The 19489-nt window shown below is 34.0% G+C and overlaps 1 protein-coding gene across 3 annotated transcripts in view; it reads left to right on the top strand.

The window, feature by feature from the left end:
* Positions 1–19489, top strand: part of PHIP (pleckstrin homology domain interacting protein) — a 193057-nt gene that overhangs the window by 10409 nt on the left and 163159 nt on the right. For all 3 annotated transcript variants that reach the window (XM_027854734.1, XM_027854725.1, XM_027854741.1), the window contains exons 5-6: positions 7380–7530; positions 7641–7739. In XM_027854734.1, coding sequence (XP_027710535.1) covers positions 7380–7530; positions 7641–7739 — 250 coding nt within the window. The remainder of the gene's footprint in view (positions 1–7379; positions 7531–7640; positions 7740–19489) is intronic.

Genomic DNA, 19489 nt, shown 5'->3' with positions numbered 1-19489 from the left:
CATTCTGTCATCCAGTATATTAGCCATCTCTCTCAGCTTCATGTCTTCTGAAAATTTTATAAACAAGGTACATGAATCTTTATTCAAGTTATTAATAAAAATGGTAAATTGAAAAGGGCTAAGAAGGGCTGAAGTTTGCCACCAGGGTGCTTCCTACAGGTTGGCATTAATCTTTATTAACAAACACTTTTTTGGGGTTCAGTTCTGCCACTTCCAGATCTGCTGGGGGTACTGCCATGCAGTCCTTGGTGCTTCAGTTCTTAGCTCTACATTTTATCTACAGAGGTATTGTAAGAGATTGGTAAATGTCTTAAAGAAATCCAGTCTAATAATCTTATCCAGAAAAGAAAATGAAGATTAGTTTATGCTAATCACCACTTCCCTAAGTGAATAATTCCTTTAAAATTCATTCTAGGACTTTGTCTTGAATCAATGTCAAACTCATTGGCCCAGTGAAGAATCTGTCTTTCTATTTTTAAAAATCAGAACCACTATCTGCTGTACCTTTCTACTTCTTGATAATTCTCCAAAGATTATTGGTGGCTTAGCAGTTGCATCTGTAAGCAATTTCACTATGTGAGGATGTGTCAGATGTTTTTAATTCACTGAAAAAAACTAGCTACTCCTTTATCATCTTTGCATTTAGGTTAAGTATCAGTTTTCTGTAATTCATCTTTGTTTTTTCCTTTTGTTTCAATCAGTTAGCATTTATTAAGGGTCTCCTAAGTACCAGGCTCTGTGCCAAGAGCTGGGGCATACAAAGAAAGGCAAGAAATAGTACCTGCTCTCAAGGAACTCACAGTCTAGTAGGGGAAACAACATGCAAACAACTGTGTGCAAACAATATATATGGAATAAATTAAGGGTAATCTTAGCAAAGGCACTAAGATTAAAGAGGACTAGGAAGTGCTTTTTTGCAGAGAATTGAAGGAATCTAGGGAAGCTAGGAGGCAAAGATGAGCAAGGTTCTATTGGCATGTGGGGTACCATCAGTGAGAATTCTTAGAGGATGGGAGTAATGTGTAGGAATACTGGAAAGAAAGGGGCCAGGATATTAATGGCTTTTAAAGCCAAACAGGATTTTATATTTGATCCTTGAGGGTAGTAGAGAATCACTGGAATTTATGAAATTGGGAAGTGATAAGTATGGTGGTCAGACCTGCTTTTTAGGAAGATCAGTTTGATAGCTGAGTGGAGAATGAATTGGAGTGGGGAGAGACTTGAGGCAGGGAGATCAACCAGTCAGTTAATTCAGTAGTTAAAGTATGAGGTGATGAGGGCCTGCATCAGAGTGGTTGCAGTGTCAGAAGAGAGAGGGAAATATACATGAGAGATGTTCTTTAACTGAAGATCATTTTGGTTGATTGAACAATACAAATGAATATAGATGAAAATATTTGAGTATTTCAGTCTTCCATTATTGTTCCGACTACCCTTATCAGTGATCCTATCTCTTTATTTTTACTCCTAACTTCTAAAGTCACTCAAAAAGCTTTTTTTTCTTTTGGTATCTGGGCAGTTTGTTTTTGTAAGTTGCCACTTGTTTTGGCCTTTAGTCTTTGACTTAATGTTTTTATGGAACTTTGGCACTCATATACTCGGCCTCAGTTACATGCCCTTGCTTCTGTCTTTAGAGCACATTTGAAGTTGTTAATGAACTTCCTTTATCAGATTTGACCTGATTGTGATGCTTAATTAAACTGGTATCTCAAACCCTGACTATGATCAGTTAGTGTGAAGCTGTCTTAATGTTCTGTAAAAAGTAGGACTGACGTTTCCAGTTCCCACATTTGATTATTTTGGATAGACTCACTGTATATAAGTTTGCTCTTATTGTAGGAATAAGTAGAGAGACAAGTTGGGAGAAGGTAGTGAAAATCTTAAAAATGATAGCAAAGATTTGTTTTATATTTGAAATGAGTGTAGAAATAGATACAGAAATATTTGTAAACCTGAGGTGATAAAATATGGAAAACTTAATATTTATATTAAATGACATGAAATATTAAATGTTTAAAAAACTCATTTGCAAATATATCAAAGGAGATTTCTTGTGAAATCTGAATAAACCCATGTTTTTGGCTTTTATCATAAATTCTTTTTACTTCCATTTTCCATCGTTTTTGAACCTTGCCTTTAATGAGAGGTGGAATTAACACTTGCTAAGTTGTTATTGACCTACTACATCCTGTTGAGGTTGTACAAATTTAGCCTTAGTTAAAGTTCATATTACCAAAGATGGAGACACTCATAGCCTACCTTTAGTCTGGATTATGACATGTGGGATAGATGGGTTAATTGATTGAAATAGAGGGATCATTATGTTATTCTGAATTAAATGATAGCTTTTGGTTCTTAGATATTGTGTTTTAGAATCTGAGTTGGAAGGGGCCTCAGAAATCATCAAATATAATTCCTATGTGAACAAAAATTGCTTCTAGACTAGGAGGACTCATTAACTTACATGGGAAAAAATAATCTCACTAATAGTATTTTTTTGAGTTGTGAATTTAAAAAAAAATTCCATTCTGAGAAGGGGTTCATAGGTTTCTCCAGATTGCCAAAGGTTGAGGTGGGAGATCCAGGATAGAAAAAAAAAGTTAAGGACCCCTGCTTTAGAACATTCCTAATAAGTACTAATCAGACTTTGTTTGATGACCACTAGTAAGGACCACACTCTCCTCAAACATCTCATTCAACTTGTGAACAGTTCTGATATTTCGAGGTTTTTCTTTAACATCAAACCTAAATTTGCTTTTTTGCACCTTCTACTCTTTACTAATTCTTCTTCTGTGTGAGTGACTTTGAGCTACTTGAAGTTGATCATGTCACACCTTAAGTTATCTCTTCCTTAGGCTAACCATCCCCTTCAGTGATCTTCATATTGCATAGTCACAGTGCGTTTTCTGTACTATCTTGCTCTAATGTACCTCTGGATGCTGTCTAGTTTATCATTGTTCTTCTAACTAAAATGTGCATAGAACTGAACACAATACCAAGATGTGATTTGGCTGAGGCAGTGTACAGTAGGACTCTTTAACTCCTTGGTTCTGAACTTTATGCCTCTTGATGCAACTTAAGATCTTATTAGCTTGATTTTGGCTTCCATGTCACATGATTAAGTCATATCGAATGTCCAGTCCACTAAAATCTCCATATCTTTTTCAGACGAATTGCCGTCTAGCTATGGCTTCCATTGTACACTTATGAATTTGATTTTTTGAACTTCAGTAAGATTTGGACATTTATTCTGGTTTAATTTCTTATTAAGATTTGGCCCATTTCTCAATTACATATAATAATACAATTTTCCAGTTTTATACATAGTTTTTGAGGACAACTTTATACTGTTCCAGATCGTAGTTCTTCCCTGCTAGATTTGTTGAGTGTAATGTGTCCCACTAATTGATGGTGAAAAAAAATCCTCTTCCTGACACCTCACCAGTTCTGTGGGTTCACTTATGTTACAGATGGAAAACTGATTACCTGTTTTTGTGGCTGGCAACTTAGAGTATCCTAAGAAACTTTGAAAAGAACTTGAAAAACTAAGCGGGGAAAATGCCTCAGAAAATATTAGGATATATGTGCTGCTAATTTTATTACCCTGTCTTAATCACACACTGGAAAAAGTGCCAGGTACTTGCTTGATGTGTGCTTTGTAATGAACTAGTATAAGGAAAACTTTGATCAGATCACTAGTAGAAACTGTCAGTTTTTCTTTGTTCTATTCAGTAGTGTAGTGTAGAGTTATTTATCTTAAAGATAAATATTTTGGAGGGACTGGTAATTTTCCTAAGCCAATTTGTTTTCTGTACCATTGTTTTAAGATTTCTTTTGAATTCCTGAATTATGGTTGAACTTTAAGCGAATTAAAAGTGTTAAATTGATTGTTCCATAACAACTTTTGGTAAGTACATATTACCTTTGTAATATATAGTTAACTAAAATATATGTCTAGGGCAGCTAGGTGGCACAATGAATAGAATGTAAGGCCCAAAGTCAGAAAGACCAATCTCTCTATGAGTTCAAATCTGGCCTTAGACACTTAGTAGCTGTAGTCAGTTAACCCTGTTTGCCTAAGTTGTTCATTTGTAAAATGAGCTGGAGAAGGAAATGGCAAGGCACTGCAGTATATTTGCTAAGAAAAAACAAAATGGGATCACCAAGAGTTGGACACAACTGAGCAGCAAAAATTTATGTTTATAAGTAATGAGTGAGCTGTTTTCCTTTTTTTTTTTTTTTTTTTTTTTTTTTGTTTGGAGGTGAGGGTATAAACATATGCTTTGATTTATGTTTTAGTCCTGATGGCCATTGTTCAGTTTTGATGTAGGTAGCAGAGGATAGTGGTTGGTTTTAAAAGCACTATAAAATAGTCCTTAGAATTCAGAAAGGTATTGGAAAAGAGCAAGATTAGGTTTGACATTGAGAACTAAATAATGTGTAGAAAATAAAAACTTAATAATTTAGTAAATAAAAATATGCAGCAAATCCTTGATATTAATTATTTACTTGGGTTACAGTGTGATACATTCTACTTTTATTAGAGAGTAAATGGCAGGAAAACCCCAAATGGGGTCATGAAGAGTGAGACACAACTGAAAAGACTGAACAAAATCAAATTGTATGAGGAATTTTTTGTGGGGGAGGGTGGGAGGGGAGGGAAGGGAAGGGGGAAATATCCCAATCTCAAAATACTTGACCCTTGGATATATCCTGGCAATAGTTTTCATCCTGGTAATCTATATATTAATAGCTTTTTTCAACCAATACTTTATCATGAAAATTGAACTTCAGAATGACTCTGAGGCACTGCAAAATACTGACTTTTTAAAAAAAAAAAGTTGTGTTCAATACGTATTACTTAGGAAACTATATTGATGTTACTTTTCTAGAGATTATTAATATTTTTATGGTAATTTTGTCAAGAATTTCAGCAAGAGTCAGAATTTAAGAGGATATCCTAGTTAACTAGAAAAATTTATTTAATCAGAAGAGGACCCCTCCTGATAACTTGAGCATTCTTTCTAATTGAGCAAGGCTTTATAGTATGTTGACTTTTAACTTGTATTCAATTAATAATTTAAAAATAAATTTTTGATGAGTTCATGAGTCATGGAATTTAAGTTAGAAGAGATTTTGTTCAGTAATAGGTTCATAGGATTTATCATTTTAGAAGTTATTTTCTCTAACCCGCTCGTTCACATGAGAAAACTTTGGCCAAGAGAGGTTTTGATTGCCCAAGGTCATACAGATAGATAGTAAGTTGCACAGTCAGGACTTAACTTGGCTTTCTACTCATTTCACAATGAAGCAGTGTACATTTTTTTTCTTTAAAGAATTAGGTAAAAAAAAATTGGTAAAATCATACCTGTTAGGTATTTAATTTGTGGTCAAATGTACTTAGCATTCTGGAAAAAATATATGCTAGGTAGTTTTGCTAGCTAGGATATGTGCTTCATAAGTAAACATGAATGTTATATATGTATATGTATTTATATGTATTTCTGGTATTTTATAAAAGCATTGCTGAAAATAGTACTACAAATGAGATCATTTGTCAAAGTCCCATGTTGGCTTGTGATTATTTATCTTTCTCTGTTAATGTTTCTTTAAAATGGTAATTTACGAGTATTGATAAATTTGGGGTGAAAATAAAATGCTTTATAGCTAGCTGTGGAATTTTTAATATGGTAACTTAAAAATGTGGGATATAGAATTTGTTTGTCACCTCATCTCTTCACAAAACAACTCTTAAGTCATTGATAGGGATTTTATATAAATGTGTGAAAGAGATGATGAAAACATGAAAAAAAAACCTCTCCTTTTTTATCCCCTATCATCAGAAGATTAACATAGTGAGAAAAACATTTCACTCTAAATAAGATTTTCTAGATTGTCAGTTGTTCAGTTCAGCATTCTTTATGTTAAATTACTGCAATACAAAGTGTGATAATAGCATGTGCAGGACAGAATCAAATTCTAATGAAGAGTAAAGTATATTAAGGACAGTGTAGAAATATGAGTAATATCTAACCTCTTTAAAATGTCAGTCATAGTCTTCAGTTATACTGTAACAAGCTATTGCCAAGCTGGTATAGAATAATTTGACAAAAAAGTCCAGAGTATCATAAGGAATTCAAACTGAAATGGCAGTGAATAGTCTTTAGGTACTATAGTGAGGAAATTTACATGATTTGGGTAGGAAGCATAGTATAATAGTTAATTTCTTAATTTAATTCCTTTGAGATTTCATTTTATATTAGGATTTTTAAAATATTTTAACATATACGTAAATTTGAAGGGATTGTCCCTTCTCGCTCCCCCTACCCCCAGTCAAATTCTAAATACACAGTGGATGTATATAATATATATGTGTGTATGTGTGTGTGTGTGTGTATACTTTGTAATCTAACCTAGGCCAAAGTAGAGAGAAGAATTTTGCCCTTCTGCATAGTAATTGTAGCTGATATTTGTGAAGTGCTATATATGCGTTATCACATTTGATCTTTGTAGCAATCCTGTGAGATAAGTATCTAGGTAATACTACTTCTGTTTTACTGCTGAGGAAACCGAGGCTCTGAAAGGTTAAGATAAAATTCAGTGAACACTTTTAAAGTATATAAACAGAATATTATGAAGCTGATTTCAGTAGTTAATCTCCAAGTACTGCAGATTGTAATTTTATTACACAAAAGTCAGAGATTTATTTTAAATGAAGCATATAATATTAGTGTATTCCTTTTGATAGTTCACAACATAATTTTTATTTGTAAAAGTTATTAAAATTTTAAAGCACAATGGTATTTTAAAATTTATTATAACTAATCTCTACAATTCTTTGTTAATTATAGCAACTGTGACTTTTTTAAAGTTGTTAGATTCAACTTGTATGCCTTCTTTAACCTTTCCCCCATGTTATTTGCAGTGTATTTTGTGGGGTAAAACTAGGCATCGAGCTGTTTCACAGAAAAAATACGAAATGTTTAAGGAATGTAAAATTGTAGGGTAATGAGAATTAGATAGAGATTGTTTAGTATAACCCTTTCACTTTATGAGAAAGGAAAATAAGGCCTAGAATCTGTGACTTTGGTCAAGTTTAGATAATAAGTAACACTGTCAGGATTTAAAGACTAGATGTGATATAAATCCAAGCCTCTTGGTTTATTTTTCTATACAAAAAAGGAACTAAAAGAATAGCTAAGATAAATCTCTGTGCTTTAAAAATCAATTGTCTTTATTTACAATTAAATGAAAATTTCACTTTCGTGACAATTTTTCTTTAGAATTTTAGGTAACAGACATAGTATGAGCTTTATGCCATGAAAATGTTCATGTTCCCTTTAGCAAATATTTTTATATTTTTCTGTTTCACACAATAGGTGAAGTATTATAGACATTTGGCACCCGATCACTTGCTGCAAATATGCCATCGACTAGGACCACTTCTAGAGCAAGAAATTCCTCAAAGTGTCCCTGGAGTGCAAACATTATTAGGAGCTGGAAGACAGTCTTTGCTTCGCACAAATAAAAGTATGGAAGCTTCAAAAGAAGGCTTAATGGGATTTTAAATTATCATTTAAAGTTTTTGTGTAAATGTGCCTATATTCATATGTATATAAATATACATATATGTTCAATAGGCTGCAAACATGTTGTGTGGAAAGGATCAGCTCTTGCTGCTTTACATTGTGGAAGACCTCCTGAGTCTCCAGTCAACTATGGCAGTCCCCCCAGTATAGGTAAGTAAATTTGTTGATTTTAATCATGTGGGACAGAACTGTTTAGAAGAGCAAACAAAAATTATTTTCAGGTATAGCAGAATTAGATCACTTTCCATGCTATCCATTGCTTTATCAGGATTTCAGGTAAGAGCAGTACTGTTCAGAAAGTTCAGATTATTTTTAGGTAAATTGCTATAAGTCTATTTATAGTCATACATAATTTTATGTTGTATACTGTGTAGACTTTAAAATATTTGCTATGCTTTGGAGCAAGATTTAAATCAAGGCTAAAGTCTCTGAGAAAATTTAAGTTGTATGTTCCATAGTAGTTTCATATTCTTATTAAATATATTTTACTGAAAAAATAAGTCTTCAGTCAAAGGTATGTTGTGGAGGGGATTCTTTTTTAGGTTGAACCGAGCGATCCCTAAGGTCCCATCCAATTCTAAAATTCTCTTTTACTGGTCAGTGATTTTACATTCATTCCTTATATTTCCATCTTAAAACAAGAATATTTTCTCTCCTTCAGTTTTCCCCCAAATTGGGAACATTGGGAATTAATGAAATACCCACACTCATTTAGGGACCAAATAAAGGTAAATTTTTGGAGGTTCTTGTTTATTTGTTGTATCTTGTTTTGTTCAAAAAAAAAAAAAAAACAAAACTCTGATTCAGTCAGTGTAGTAAACTCCAGGTGAGAATACTCCTGCCTATTCAGATTAGCAACTGTTCTGTACGTAGAATCTTGTAGAGTTGCTTGGGAGCACTGTAGGGTCACATAGTAAAGTATGTGTCAGAGATGAGACTTGAACTCAAATCTTCCTGACTTTGAGGCCAACTCTTTCTCCACTACTCCACATTGCCTTTCATGTTAGGTCTAGGAAAATGAAATAGTTGAAAGCATCTGTTGGGAAATACAGCTATGCTTTTCTCTTTAAAATTTCAAGGAGGCAAACTAGCCAAGACTGTATAACATTTTATTAAACTTTAAGTTTTTCACTTTTTACTTGTATCTAGATCTGTTGAAGATTTTTCTAAGATAGTTGTTGCATGTTGCTGGTTTTCTCAAAATCATATTTCCAACTGCCTCAAAGACATCTTGGAGCGGCTAAGTGGTACAGTGGATAGAGCAATGGGCTTGGAGTTAGGAAGACTTATCTTCATGAATTCAAATCCAGCCTCAGATGCTTACTAGCTGTGTGATCCTGGGCAAGTCGTTTAATCCTGTTTGCCTCTGTTCCTCATCTGTAAAATGAACTGGAGAAGGAAATGGCAAACTACTCCAGTATCTTTGCCAATAAAAATCCAAAATGGCGTTATAAAGAGTCGGACAAGACTAAAACAGCTGACTGACAAAAGAAAACATCTCCTTCTGGATGTAATATCTTCTCAAATGCACCATGTCCAAACTAAGCTAATGATCTTCCTTGTCCTCACCAGGTTCCCCATTTCAGTTCTATTTTTTCTGTCAGCATTATCACCATTTTTCAGGTAGAAAACTTGGGGTCATTTAGGGTCCTTCCTTTTCTTTCAATTTCACTTCCTTTTAAAGTGTCTCTTGGATTCATCCCTTTCTTTCCATTCTTCCAGATCTCACCCTGATCAAGGTCTTTCTCAACTCACACCTAGGTTAATATACCAATCATCTTCTCAGACTTTACCCTCCTCCCTGAGTCTGCCTCACCCTACCCAAGGAAACCCACAGTGTACCAGTGAGACTGACTTAATGCCATCCCCCTGCCCAAGATAGTTAAAAGTTAGATAAAACATTTAAGCTCTTACTACACATGCTGGTCCCTGTTCTAAACGCTGAAGATAGAACAACAAACAAGGGGAAGAAAAAGATACTGATTCAGGGGCGAGGAAGCAAGCAAGGAAGGCAGTATAGGTGTGGGTGGGGTGAAGTATATCCTTGATTCTAAGGATTGGAATTCATTAGTTAAGGGATTCATTAGTTAAGAGAGCAGCCCCAATTAAGTGTTGACTCATTGCTGTTGTCTTTGAAGATTCCCTAGAGTCTTATCCCATCATAGATATACTACTTTATTTTTCACTGATTATAAGTACTTAGCCTTTGTTTCAGTCAGTAAAGAATCATTTATTAAGTGATTACCACATGTGAGGCACTAGGAATACACAGGCAAAAATACAGTAGTCCTTCCCTTCAAGCAGCTTATAGTCTATCAGGTGAGAGAACATGTTACAAAATACATATGAAATGAATACAATGTTGTTTTGAGAGGGAGAGCACTAGCAGCTTAGGAGGAATCCAGAAAAATTTCATGAATAAGGTTGAGTTTGAGCTGAATCTTCAAGGAAGTAAGGGTTTTTAAGAGGCGAAAAGGAGAAGGGAGTCCATGTGAAACAATGGGAACAATATGTATAAAACTGTTCCCTAAAGCTAACTTCTACTCATATCTTTCCCTCTTTCATAAGTCTTACTATGTCAGAAGCATAGTTTAGCGTCTCATTCCTTTCTCGTTCATATGTATATCTATGTTTTGTGTTTCCATTTAGATTGTGAAGGCAAGGGGTCATTGAGTCAGCTGATAACTCACTGATATGTTTTACTTAGGTGGGCTTCCTGAATTTCTGTGGCTGGCCTACATGTTGACGAACTTTTCTGAACTTAGTTACATTGGTCCTTGGGTGCAAGACAATCTCTTACTTGAAGGCTTTTCAGTTTGATGCAGGACCTGCAGAATTTGAGTTTTGCTGACATTTGAGAAACCAGGGTCACCTCCATGGCGTAATGAGGAATCACAGTAGGACTATGATAATTTTTATATAAATTCTGTTTATACACAATTGGAAGGCAAAGGTATATCTGAAATGTGAGGATTTCATCCAAAAATTTTAAACCTTACTAACATTCTCTGTGTGTTTTTTACTTTCTTCTGTTTTATTTTACCTGATGTGTATAATTGGCTAATCTTTGTAATTATGACACTTGATATATATATAATTTTGTTCAAATATGACTTAAAGATAACTGTTTTAGATAAGGTATAGTTGCACTCTGAGAAAAATTTTTTGGTGTGCATTAGGTGATCTGAGAGGGGCAAGAGTATCCCTGATTTGTTATAATCTTTGTGGTCTATCTGCTCTCTAAATAAGATGTTGCCCTTCTTGAGTGTATGGTAGCCTTTGGTTTAAAAAACCCACAAACCTAGATAATAATGAGGAAATAATTCTTCTATATCCTTTGAACAAATTTTAGCTTAAAAGCCGTTAAAGTGTGGGAATGTCATTTAAAAGATTAACTTTTTAAGAGTTTAAAAAACTGTATTTTCAAAACTTAATGAAAATCAATTTTTTATTTTTAGAAATACCAGCAAAGTATTTTTAAAAGTAACCAGAACAAAATTTATAGATTAGATAATAGATAGACAAACTAATAGTATGGCCATGGAGGAGAGATTAGAAACGTGAAAAATACATCTAGGTTAAACGGCAGAGCAGAAGAACATGACAGGGAATTGAGTTTTAGAAAGTTGGTGGGATCAAGCGTATGTTTTTCTGTTATACTGCATCTCTCATATCATGAAAACTAATAGAAAAATAAGGGGCAACATTTTGTTTTCTCTGTACAATTCTTTAGGAACCTCCCTGTTTTGTATATTTTAGAAATATTTGATGCAAAATGCCAGTCCACCTCCTGTTCTTTTGTATGTACACATGTAAGATACACTTTTGAGGGCATTAGTTAGAATGATTAATTCTACTACTACATATTTTTCAGTATTGTTTGTCAGTCTTCATAATGGAGTTTGAACTTGGCTTCGCTGTTTGAAGATTTGAAGAAAATTTCAAACAGCTGTCACTTATGGGTTAGTAGTAAGAAAAAAATAAGCATTTAAAATTTTGGTAGAGTATTCTACCTATATGTGTTTTCAGGATATTGATGGCAAAGGAGTATGTTTGGAAACTTTTAATTTGAATGTTAATAGTGCTAAATATTTTATATATTTTTATATAGTGCTAAATATATTTTAATACCACTTTGAGGTTTTTTTCCTGGTAATATTTGGAAACTTTTTTTGCTCTTCCTTCCTCAACAGGATTTGACTATTATAGATAGTATCACCAAGCAGCAGGAGAAAGAAGGGAAAAAGAATACAAAGAACTCTTTTACTTTATTATTTGGATTAGATTTCTTCATAGACACATTGAGATTGATAAAGCTGTGTCTTGTGTGGAGGGATTGTCTTCTGTTTTTCAGTTTTCGCTATTTAAAAAAAAAATCACCTCACAAAAATTCTTTTTGTAACAACTATATTGAGATCTAGATATCTCTTTTATTCAAATGTCCTTAATAATTCCAGGAAAACTGCTACGGGTAAAAACTTAATTGATTTAACATGCACCATTATAATATGTTTAGTATAAGAAACAATTTCCATCTCCTAGAAGAGACTCCTACAGTGCTTTATTGATGTGGCTATGACAAATTATATTGAAGTTGCATATAGCAGAAATTCCTTTCTGTTTAGCAGTGAGTATACTTGAAGATTTTTTTTTAGCCTAATACTTAGAGATAATATTTGAGTTCATCTTAAATGTTATTACCTTTTTACTTGTATTTTCAGATTGTTTTGACATTTTGAGGAGTTAATTTTATTGTTGAAAGAGTGCTGGAACTTCTTGTTTGTTGGCAAGCATGCTGGTGAAAAACATAGATAAGGTTAGTTATCTGTTTGCTTAGAGCTGGTTGCCTTATCAATTGGTGTAGTACAGATGAACTATTAGTTATAAGGAAAGAAGCTTGATGTCAGAGCATCATTGTTTTTGAGATGGGAGGTGGTGTTGGCAGTACACCTGTGACTATGCTTCTGAGTGGAGTAGCATGACTCATTTTGCTCCTCACTCGTATACTTTGAAAACTTGTGCCTTTGATACTCTGCCATCCTCTTAAAAATTTCAGTGGAAGCTGGTCTTGGCAGGAACTTCCAATGTAGACTTCCTTGTTCTACTTGTCCTTTTTTACTGCTAGTTACCCATTCCATCCCTTAAAAAAGAAAGAAAGAAATCTGGGGTGGAGGGTTAAGTTTTACTAGAAGGGGCAGTGATGTATAGTGGAGAAAGGGCCAGGACCAGCTTAGGTTAATAGAGGCATGTCAGCATTAGCCCAACCCCTTAGTTATGAATTCCTTTACTTTGGTAACCCATGAAATAAAAATAAAAAGTTCTCAGTCCCATATGGCCCTCTGCTTCTATTGAGATTTTTGTCTGAGTGGGAAAAGGAGTAGAAAATACTAAAAATCACAGCAGTTTCAGGTACCAACCTAGTTGTTGGTGCCATAGGTAGGAGATAACAGTCCATTTGAAAAATATCAGCCTTTACGTTCTCTTTATAAATGAAACAGGAAGACAGAAGGAACTTAGAACTTATAAGTGGCACACAGGCTCTCATTTGAGAGGCAAATAAAGGAATTGGTTTTATCAGGTATCCAGAGACAAAAAGAAACATCATTTTATAGGACATTTGGTCATTTTGTATTTCAGACTACCATGAAAATGATTGCTTATATAGTTCATCTATTTCCGATGCTTAAAAGGTAGGGAAATTTTATGAAGTACTCAATTAGACTCTCCAAATTAAAGTTTCATATACTTTGATATACATGGTGACTTCAAAGTAAAAATGGGAATAGACAAGTATGACAAAAAATAAGGTAGTCAGGAGTAAGAAAAGAGAGACCAGAGACTTGTTGATTGCACTGAAACCTTGGGCATATATATCATGATGACTTCTTTGAAGAAAAGATTTTGTTTATGGTGAGCACCAAATAATATCACAAAAATGAAATTAATTATATGTTAACTGTCAGGAGATGACTCATGGATATAAGATTGATTTGTAGATCAGCTGTGTGTGCTTTCAGACCACTTGTGAAATCAAAGATACAAATTAATGGAAATCAAAAGAAAATAAAAATGCGAAAAATATTAAATAGACGTACATGTATGTTTTCGCACTTGCATACATGTCTATACATATGGACACATACATACACATGCTTATATATGCCCTGCAGTTAATAGCTCCAGTTTACATATTTGAGCAAGTTACTGGTAAAGAAAAATGGAAATTGTATTAGGGTAAAGGATATGAGACATAGACACAGATTACAATAGTTGTAAATAGAAGTTTAATTGATATATATTAGCTATCATAATGAGAAGGTCAAAAGAGCCTCACCTTCCTTAGAAAACACTTGACTGGCTTATACAGTTAATATAAAAACTAGAAGCAATACTGGTTTAGAATACAAACTTGTTTATAAAATGTTATGGAAAAGGAGAGGGCAAGATTATAATGAGCTGTATTGCCTTTTTAAATAATGAGAAGCAGTATGGACAAAAACTAGCTTAAAGATATGATGGCATGCAACCCAGCTAAGCAAAGTCATTCTAGGATCATTTAAGAATGAAATAGGACTACAAATGACTGAAAAAAGTTTTTAAACATTACCATCAAGCACAGTGGAGGGCTCTCTTCTAGTCTCAGATGAGCTTAAGGAGAAAGTGGAAAATACATTGAAAAAAATAAAGGATAGGGAAAGTAGCTGGACTAGACCAAATACATACAGAGGAGGTCCATCCTAGAGATGACACAATTTACATGGTATTGTAGGTGTGATTCACAAGATGTTTGAAGGAGAGGAAGGTACCAAAATTATGGAAGAAAAAGGTCAATAAAGTAAATCAGTAACCACCAACCCATGTACCTACTTTCCTGCATGTATAAATGTATATGAAAATAATGTGCATGTGTATTAATGGCATACTGGATGAGTTTAGGTACCAGGTAAGCTTTTGCGAACAATATTCCAAAGGAGACTATATCTTTCCTATCACTCAGTTGATCATAAAATATAGAGAAAATGAGGTCTCACTGTGCTTGTTTTGTAAAAAGAGGATTTGATTCAGTAGAGTAAAATGCCACTGTAGGCTCTCTGATGAAGTAGCTTTAATAGCTTAACACTGCAGGGTGATTTTTGGACATCTTGTACATGGTAAAATTATGCAAGATTCCTTTAAAGATATATAACAAATAGTCTTGTTTGGCCCTCTAATGATTAATAACAAATGAAACATAAAACTACATATGGATGAAATCCACTGCAACCTGCAAGTTGAAGAGGGGTTTTTTGTAGATGTTATGGTCTTCCACGTGTTCCCATCTGCAGATGTCATTGTGTTGATTGCATTGAATTCTAGAACATCGTGGAGCCTCCTAAATGAGATCTGTAATTAGTTATTAATTTGGCCTAACTATCCATGTAGGAAAAATTAAGTGGATGAAATCTGTCTGTTGTGATACATTTGCAGACTGCAAATGGATAATGAATCGGGTCTAGAATTGAACAGGAGGAGAGCAGAGTGGATAGCTTTGGAAAATTGTCAAGTTCTTTTAATGACCTCAAATGTCTCTCTGAAACTATCCTATCTTTTTAATGCCCTTGGTAGGCAGAGGGTGTGGGAAAGCTGAAACATTATGAACAGAGAATTTTGAAGTCCTGCAAAAGATGTCATCAAAGAAATGTAAAAACAAAAAAAGATGAATTGGTCATGTGGCAAGAATGAGGAATGACTAATAGGTAGCCAGTTTCATTGGATCATTATGGTATCAGTAGAAAAAAAAAGCAGCTTTTAGAAGGATGTGGACAAGTAGCACAGGATAATTAGGAATGCTATGCTGTGATCTGTATTGTTTTAGGGAATTTCCACATCAATGAGATGACAAGTCGATTTGAGTATATCTTAGGAACTTAGTGTAGGAATAATTATCAATGGAAAAATTCCATTGTGTATAAACATTTCACTAATGCATCTGTTACATAAAACAAGAATATATCAATATTGACCTTTATACAGTAAATTCCAGCCTTATAGCAAGCTCCAGAAAGTGCTTTTTCAGTTTCTTACTTTGAGGTATATGTGGTGTACATAAGAGAGGCTGACTCACTTTTTGGTTTCTTGAAGGTGGTACCCATTGAACGTAGGTTCTTTAAACCTGGGAAGGTTTCAAGTATCAGTATGATAAACTTGGGTCTGCCAAAGGCCTAGCCTAGTTAAATTTAATGAGTCTTTTCAGAAGATTTGATTGTAACAACTCAAGAAGACCACTTAGTAAGGAATAATCTGCATTGGTGGAAAGAGTACCTACACTAATTTTCATCAAAGATCTAACCTTATAAATCTAATCACCTACATATTTTAATGAATTTTGAGATACCATCCAATGGTTTTTTTGCCTGGAAAATTGGATCATCCCCATTTTGTCTGCTTAACTCTTCATTTAGCCCACCTAATCTCTGTGTTTTCCTCTCAAGTATGTATCAACTCTCAGTCATCTGCTTTAGGCACTAATGGTACCTTCTACCTTTCTCTGCTAATTTCTTTTAGTAACCTGATCTTTTACCTACTCTTACCAGTAAACAACAGTTGAAAATGCACTGTATTCTGTATACAGGAGACCTGGATTATGGCCACTGATATGCACTAACACATAATCCCATTGGCATCATTCTGTCTGTCTCCATAAATCTCTGTTGTCACTCCCCCCACCCCTTACCCTGTCCAGTACCTCTCCAGCTAGTATCTCCTTTGTTATTACCCTTTTCTTGCTAATCCGCTGGCTGTTCTTTTCCTTCTGAAGTACTGCTTGGTTTTTTTTTTTGGTTTGTTTGTTATTTTTTACCTTCTTTTTAATACTGCTCATCTTCAGTCTTGCTATCTTCTAATCCTTCAATCTTGCTATGTTCTGGTTTTCTTCCACCAAAGGGAAACCATCATTTCTTAGTCTTCTGAAATCTTTCTTTTGTCCAGGAAGCTGTGTGGTGTCAGGCCTGGAGTCACAAATACCTGAGTTCAAATCTAGCCTCAGACACTTACTGTAACCCTGGGCAAGTCGTTTCACCCTCTTTGCCTCAGTTTTTTCATCTGTAATATGAGCTGGAGAAGGAAATGGCAAACCACTCCAGTATATTTGCCAAGAAAACCCCAAATGGGCGTACAAAGAGTTGGACATGACTGAAAAATGAACAACAGTGCTGAGACTGGTCTCTCTTTGTGTCCCTGATTGCTTAATTGTCAGGTCCGATGGTGCCTTTTCATTCCTCTTTTTTTCTACAGCAATTGCTAATGTTGATCATTTCTTCCTTTTTGATACTCTGTTCCTTTCATTTTCATGACATAGTCTCTTGGTTTTCTACCTTTATATGTTTCATAGTGAAACAAAAGATTAAGTATTTTCTTTAGGCTTTTGGTTTTTGTTTGTTTCTGCTTTAAATTTCTTATAGGATATTTAAAATTTTTCATTTGGAATTAGAACTTTGAACACTTCCTCAAGTAGTACTTTCTTGAGACCAGGAAAACAAAATATTGGTGGTATGGTTTTCTTTTAATACATTTTTATTGATAAATTGTTTTTATATCACCAGTATTTCCCAGTGTATCACCCTATGCCTCCTCCCAGAGAGCTATCCCTTATCACAAAGAATAAAAAAGAAAAGCCAATTCAGTGAAATTAATGAATACATTGCAAAAATGATGTCTATAGTGTTTTATATCCTTAGTGCCCCCACGTCTGCAAAGCAAAGAAGAAAGAAGTTACTTATTTAAGGAGAGCATGCTTAGAATTTTAGGGAGATAGTTGCAAGGACAAATGATAGTTTCCAACATTAACCAGTTTTTTTTTTTTAATGTTGAAAAGCTATATTATATTTCAAATTTGGGAGTCTTTAAAAGTTCTGTTTAGTTTTCATTTTATTGTAGGACTCTGTCAAAATATCAAAACCTGATAGACCCTCTTTTACAAAAATTAAATATTGAAAGGCAGTGTGGCATTAGAAGATAGCTTCAGAGTCAAGAAAATTGGGGTACAAGCCCAGTATTTGGCACCTACTGACTATGATTGCAGGCAAATAGTTTAACTTCTTAAGTACTCTTGGCAGCATTCTTATGATGGCACTTAAATTGTAGAATAGTTGTTGGTCAGCATTGATAAAGTTTCGTCATAGGAAGTTTACTATACCAGTGAAATTGCAGGTGTTGACCAACTTGGACAAAGCCTTCTCCCTCCCCTAATTCCCCCTGCCCTGCCCCCCTCAAAAAAAAAAAAAAACAAAAAAAATCAGAAATCCTACATCATGCTTACGTATTGTCATCTTTACATACCTATATTTGTACTGATTTAAGATATTTTTACTTGGGGATGTATGTCTTTTAGAATGTAAAGAGTTGTAATTGAGAGACAGCTTGGAGTAGTGAACTACATTGGCCTCAGAGTCAGGAAAACCTGGTTTCTGTTTTTGCTTCTGATACACATACACACACACACGATATATATTATATACACACGTATATGTGGTATATGTGTATGTATATATGTGTCTGTATCTGTATCTATATGTAGATATCTGTATGTGTATGTATGTATGTATGTATATATCATGTGACCCTGAGCAAGTCTCCTAGCTTCTTTGGACCTCTTTTTCCTTATCTAGCTCTAGATTTATGATCCTGTGATCTCTCAGTGCTCTAGGCAAATCTCTAAGACGTAAGGTACGGAAGAATATCTGATCTGCATAGAGGAAGTTTCCCTCACCAGGAATTTCTTTGCACCAGTGAAATCATGTATGGGTTCTGGAATTTAGAGGAATTAAATGATTTGTAGTAAATCACAGTCTGCTCTTTAAAATTTATACTTTTTAGCTAAGTATTGATAGAAAATTCCTATTAACTAAAGAAAACAAGCATTTTTTGATATATAGAGTTGTATTTTTGAAAAATTTGCTTGCAAGTTTTTTTGTGCTAAGTTCTATTTATCCTTGGGTTTTTGTTGTAAAATAAAAAAAGTTACCTGAAAACAAGAACCTATTTAGGAATATGGTGAACTTTTGTAATCATATATTTAATTTGATACTTGTGTTCCAATATATTTGAACAGAAAATGAATTAGCAGTGTGATAGTCTCCATTTCAGACTGTGTAATACTGCAAAGATATTGTCATGTCATGTTTGAATCCTGAAGCTTGCAGTAAAAATTTCTAGATCTCTTTTATGTGAACTATTGTCTAGCCAGGTCTCTCCTATCTTATACTTGTAACTGCTACAAAATCTCATGTTAAGTTGAATTTGTTTGCTCTGTTCCCAGTAGTTTTAATTATGTTGAAACTTCATTCTGTGAGTACGTATCCTTGTAGATATTTTTCAAATACAGATTCCTTTGACCTAGAAAATTTGGTTTGGACTTGATCACATTTTTCTGAGTACTGAACTCTCTCCTTGTTAGATATTTCTAATAGGGTATACTGATGAAGCATTTCATTCTAGGAATGAATCAAATGAATGTGGTCAGCATGATAGAGAAATTTTGTCACCTAATAGTATCCCTGCTATAAAAATTTGTTTCATGTATGTTTATTAACATATTACTTTAGTCTAATAAAAGCTTTTCAAATGGATTGAGTGAAAAAGAGACATGGTCATTGAACTGTAGCATGAAATTTAAAGAGCCATAAAAATAAACATATCTTTAGGAAGAACAAAGAGCAAATTAGGAGACTTAAAACATGGTGTTGTTTCTTTGAGGATTATAGAGAGTGGCATTAGTAATTGTACATAAGTTTAACTAGAGTTTTGGAACCAAATAGAGTTTTTGAAAATTTGTAAATAAATTCTTCCAGTATATTATTAATAAAAATGTTTGCAGGATGACGTACGTCTTTAACATTTCAAGAGGGTGTACTTTAATAAGT

The sequence above is a fragment of the Vombatus ursinus genome, unplaced genomic scaffold (genome assembly GCF_900497805.2).
Source record: "Vombatus ursinus unplaced genomic scaffold, bare-nosed wombat genome assembly UNPS02000582.1, whole genome shotgun sequence".
Lineage (NCBI taxonomy): Eukaryota > Metazoa > Chordata > Mammalia > Diprotodontia > Vombatidae > Vombatus > Vombatus ursinus.
This window is presented reverse-complemented; position numbering and strand designations above follow the sequence as displayed.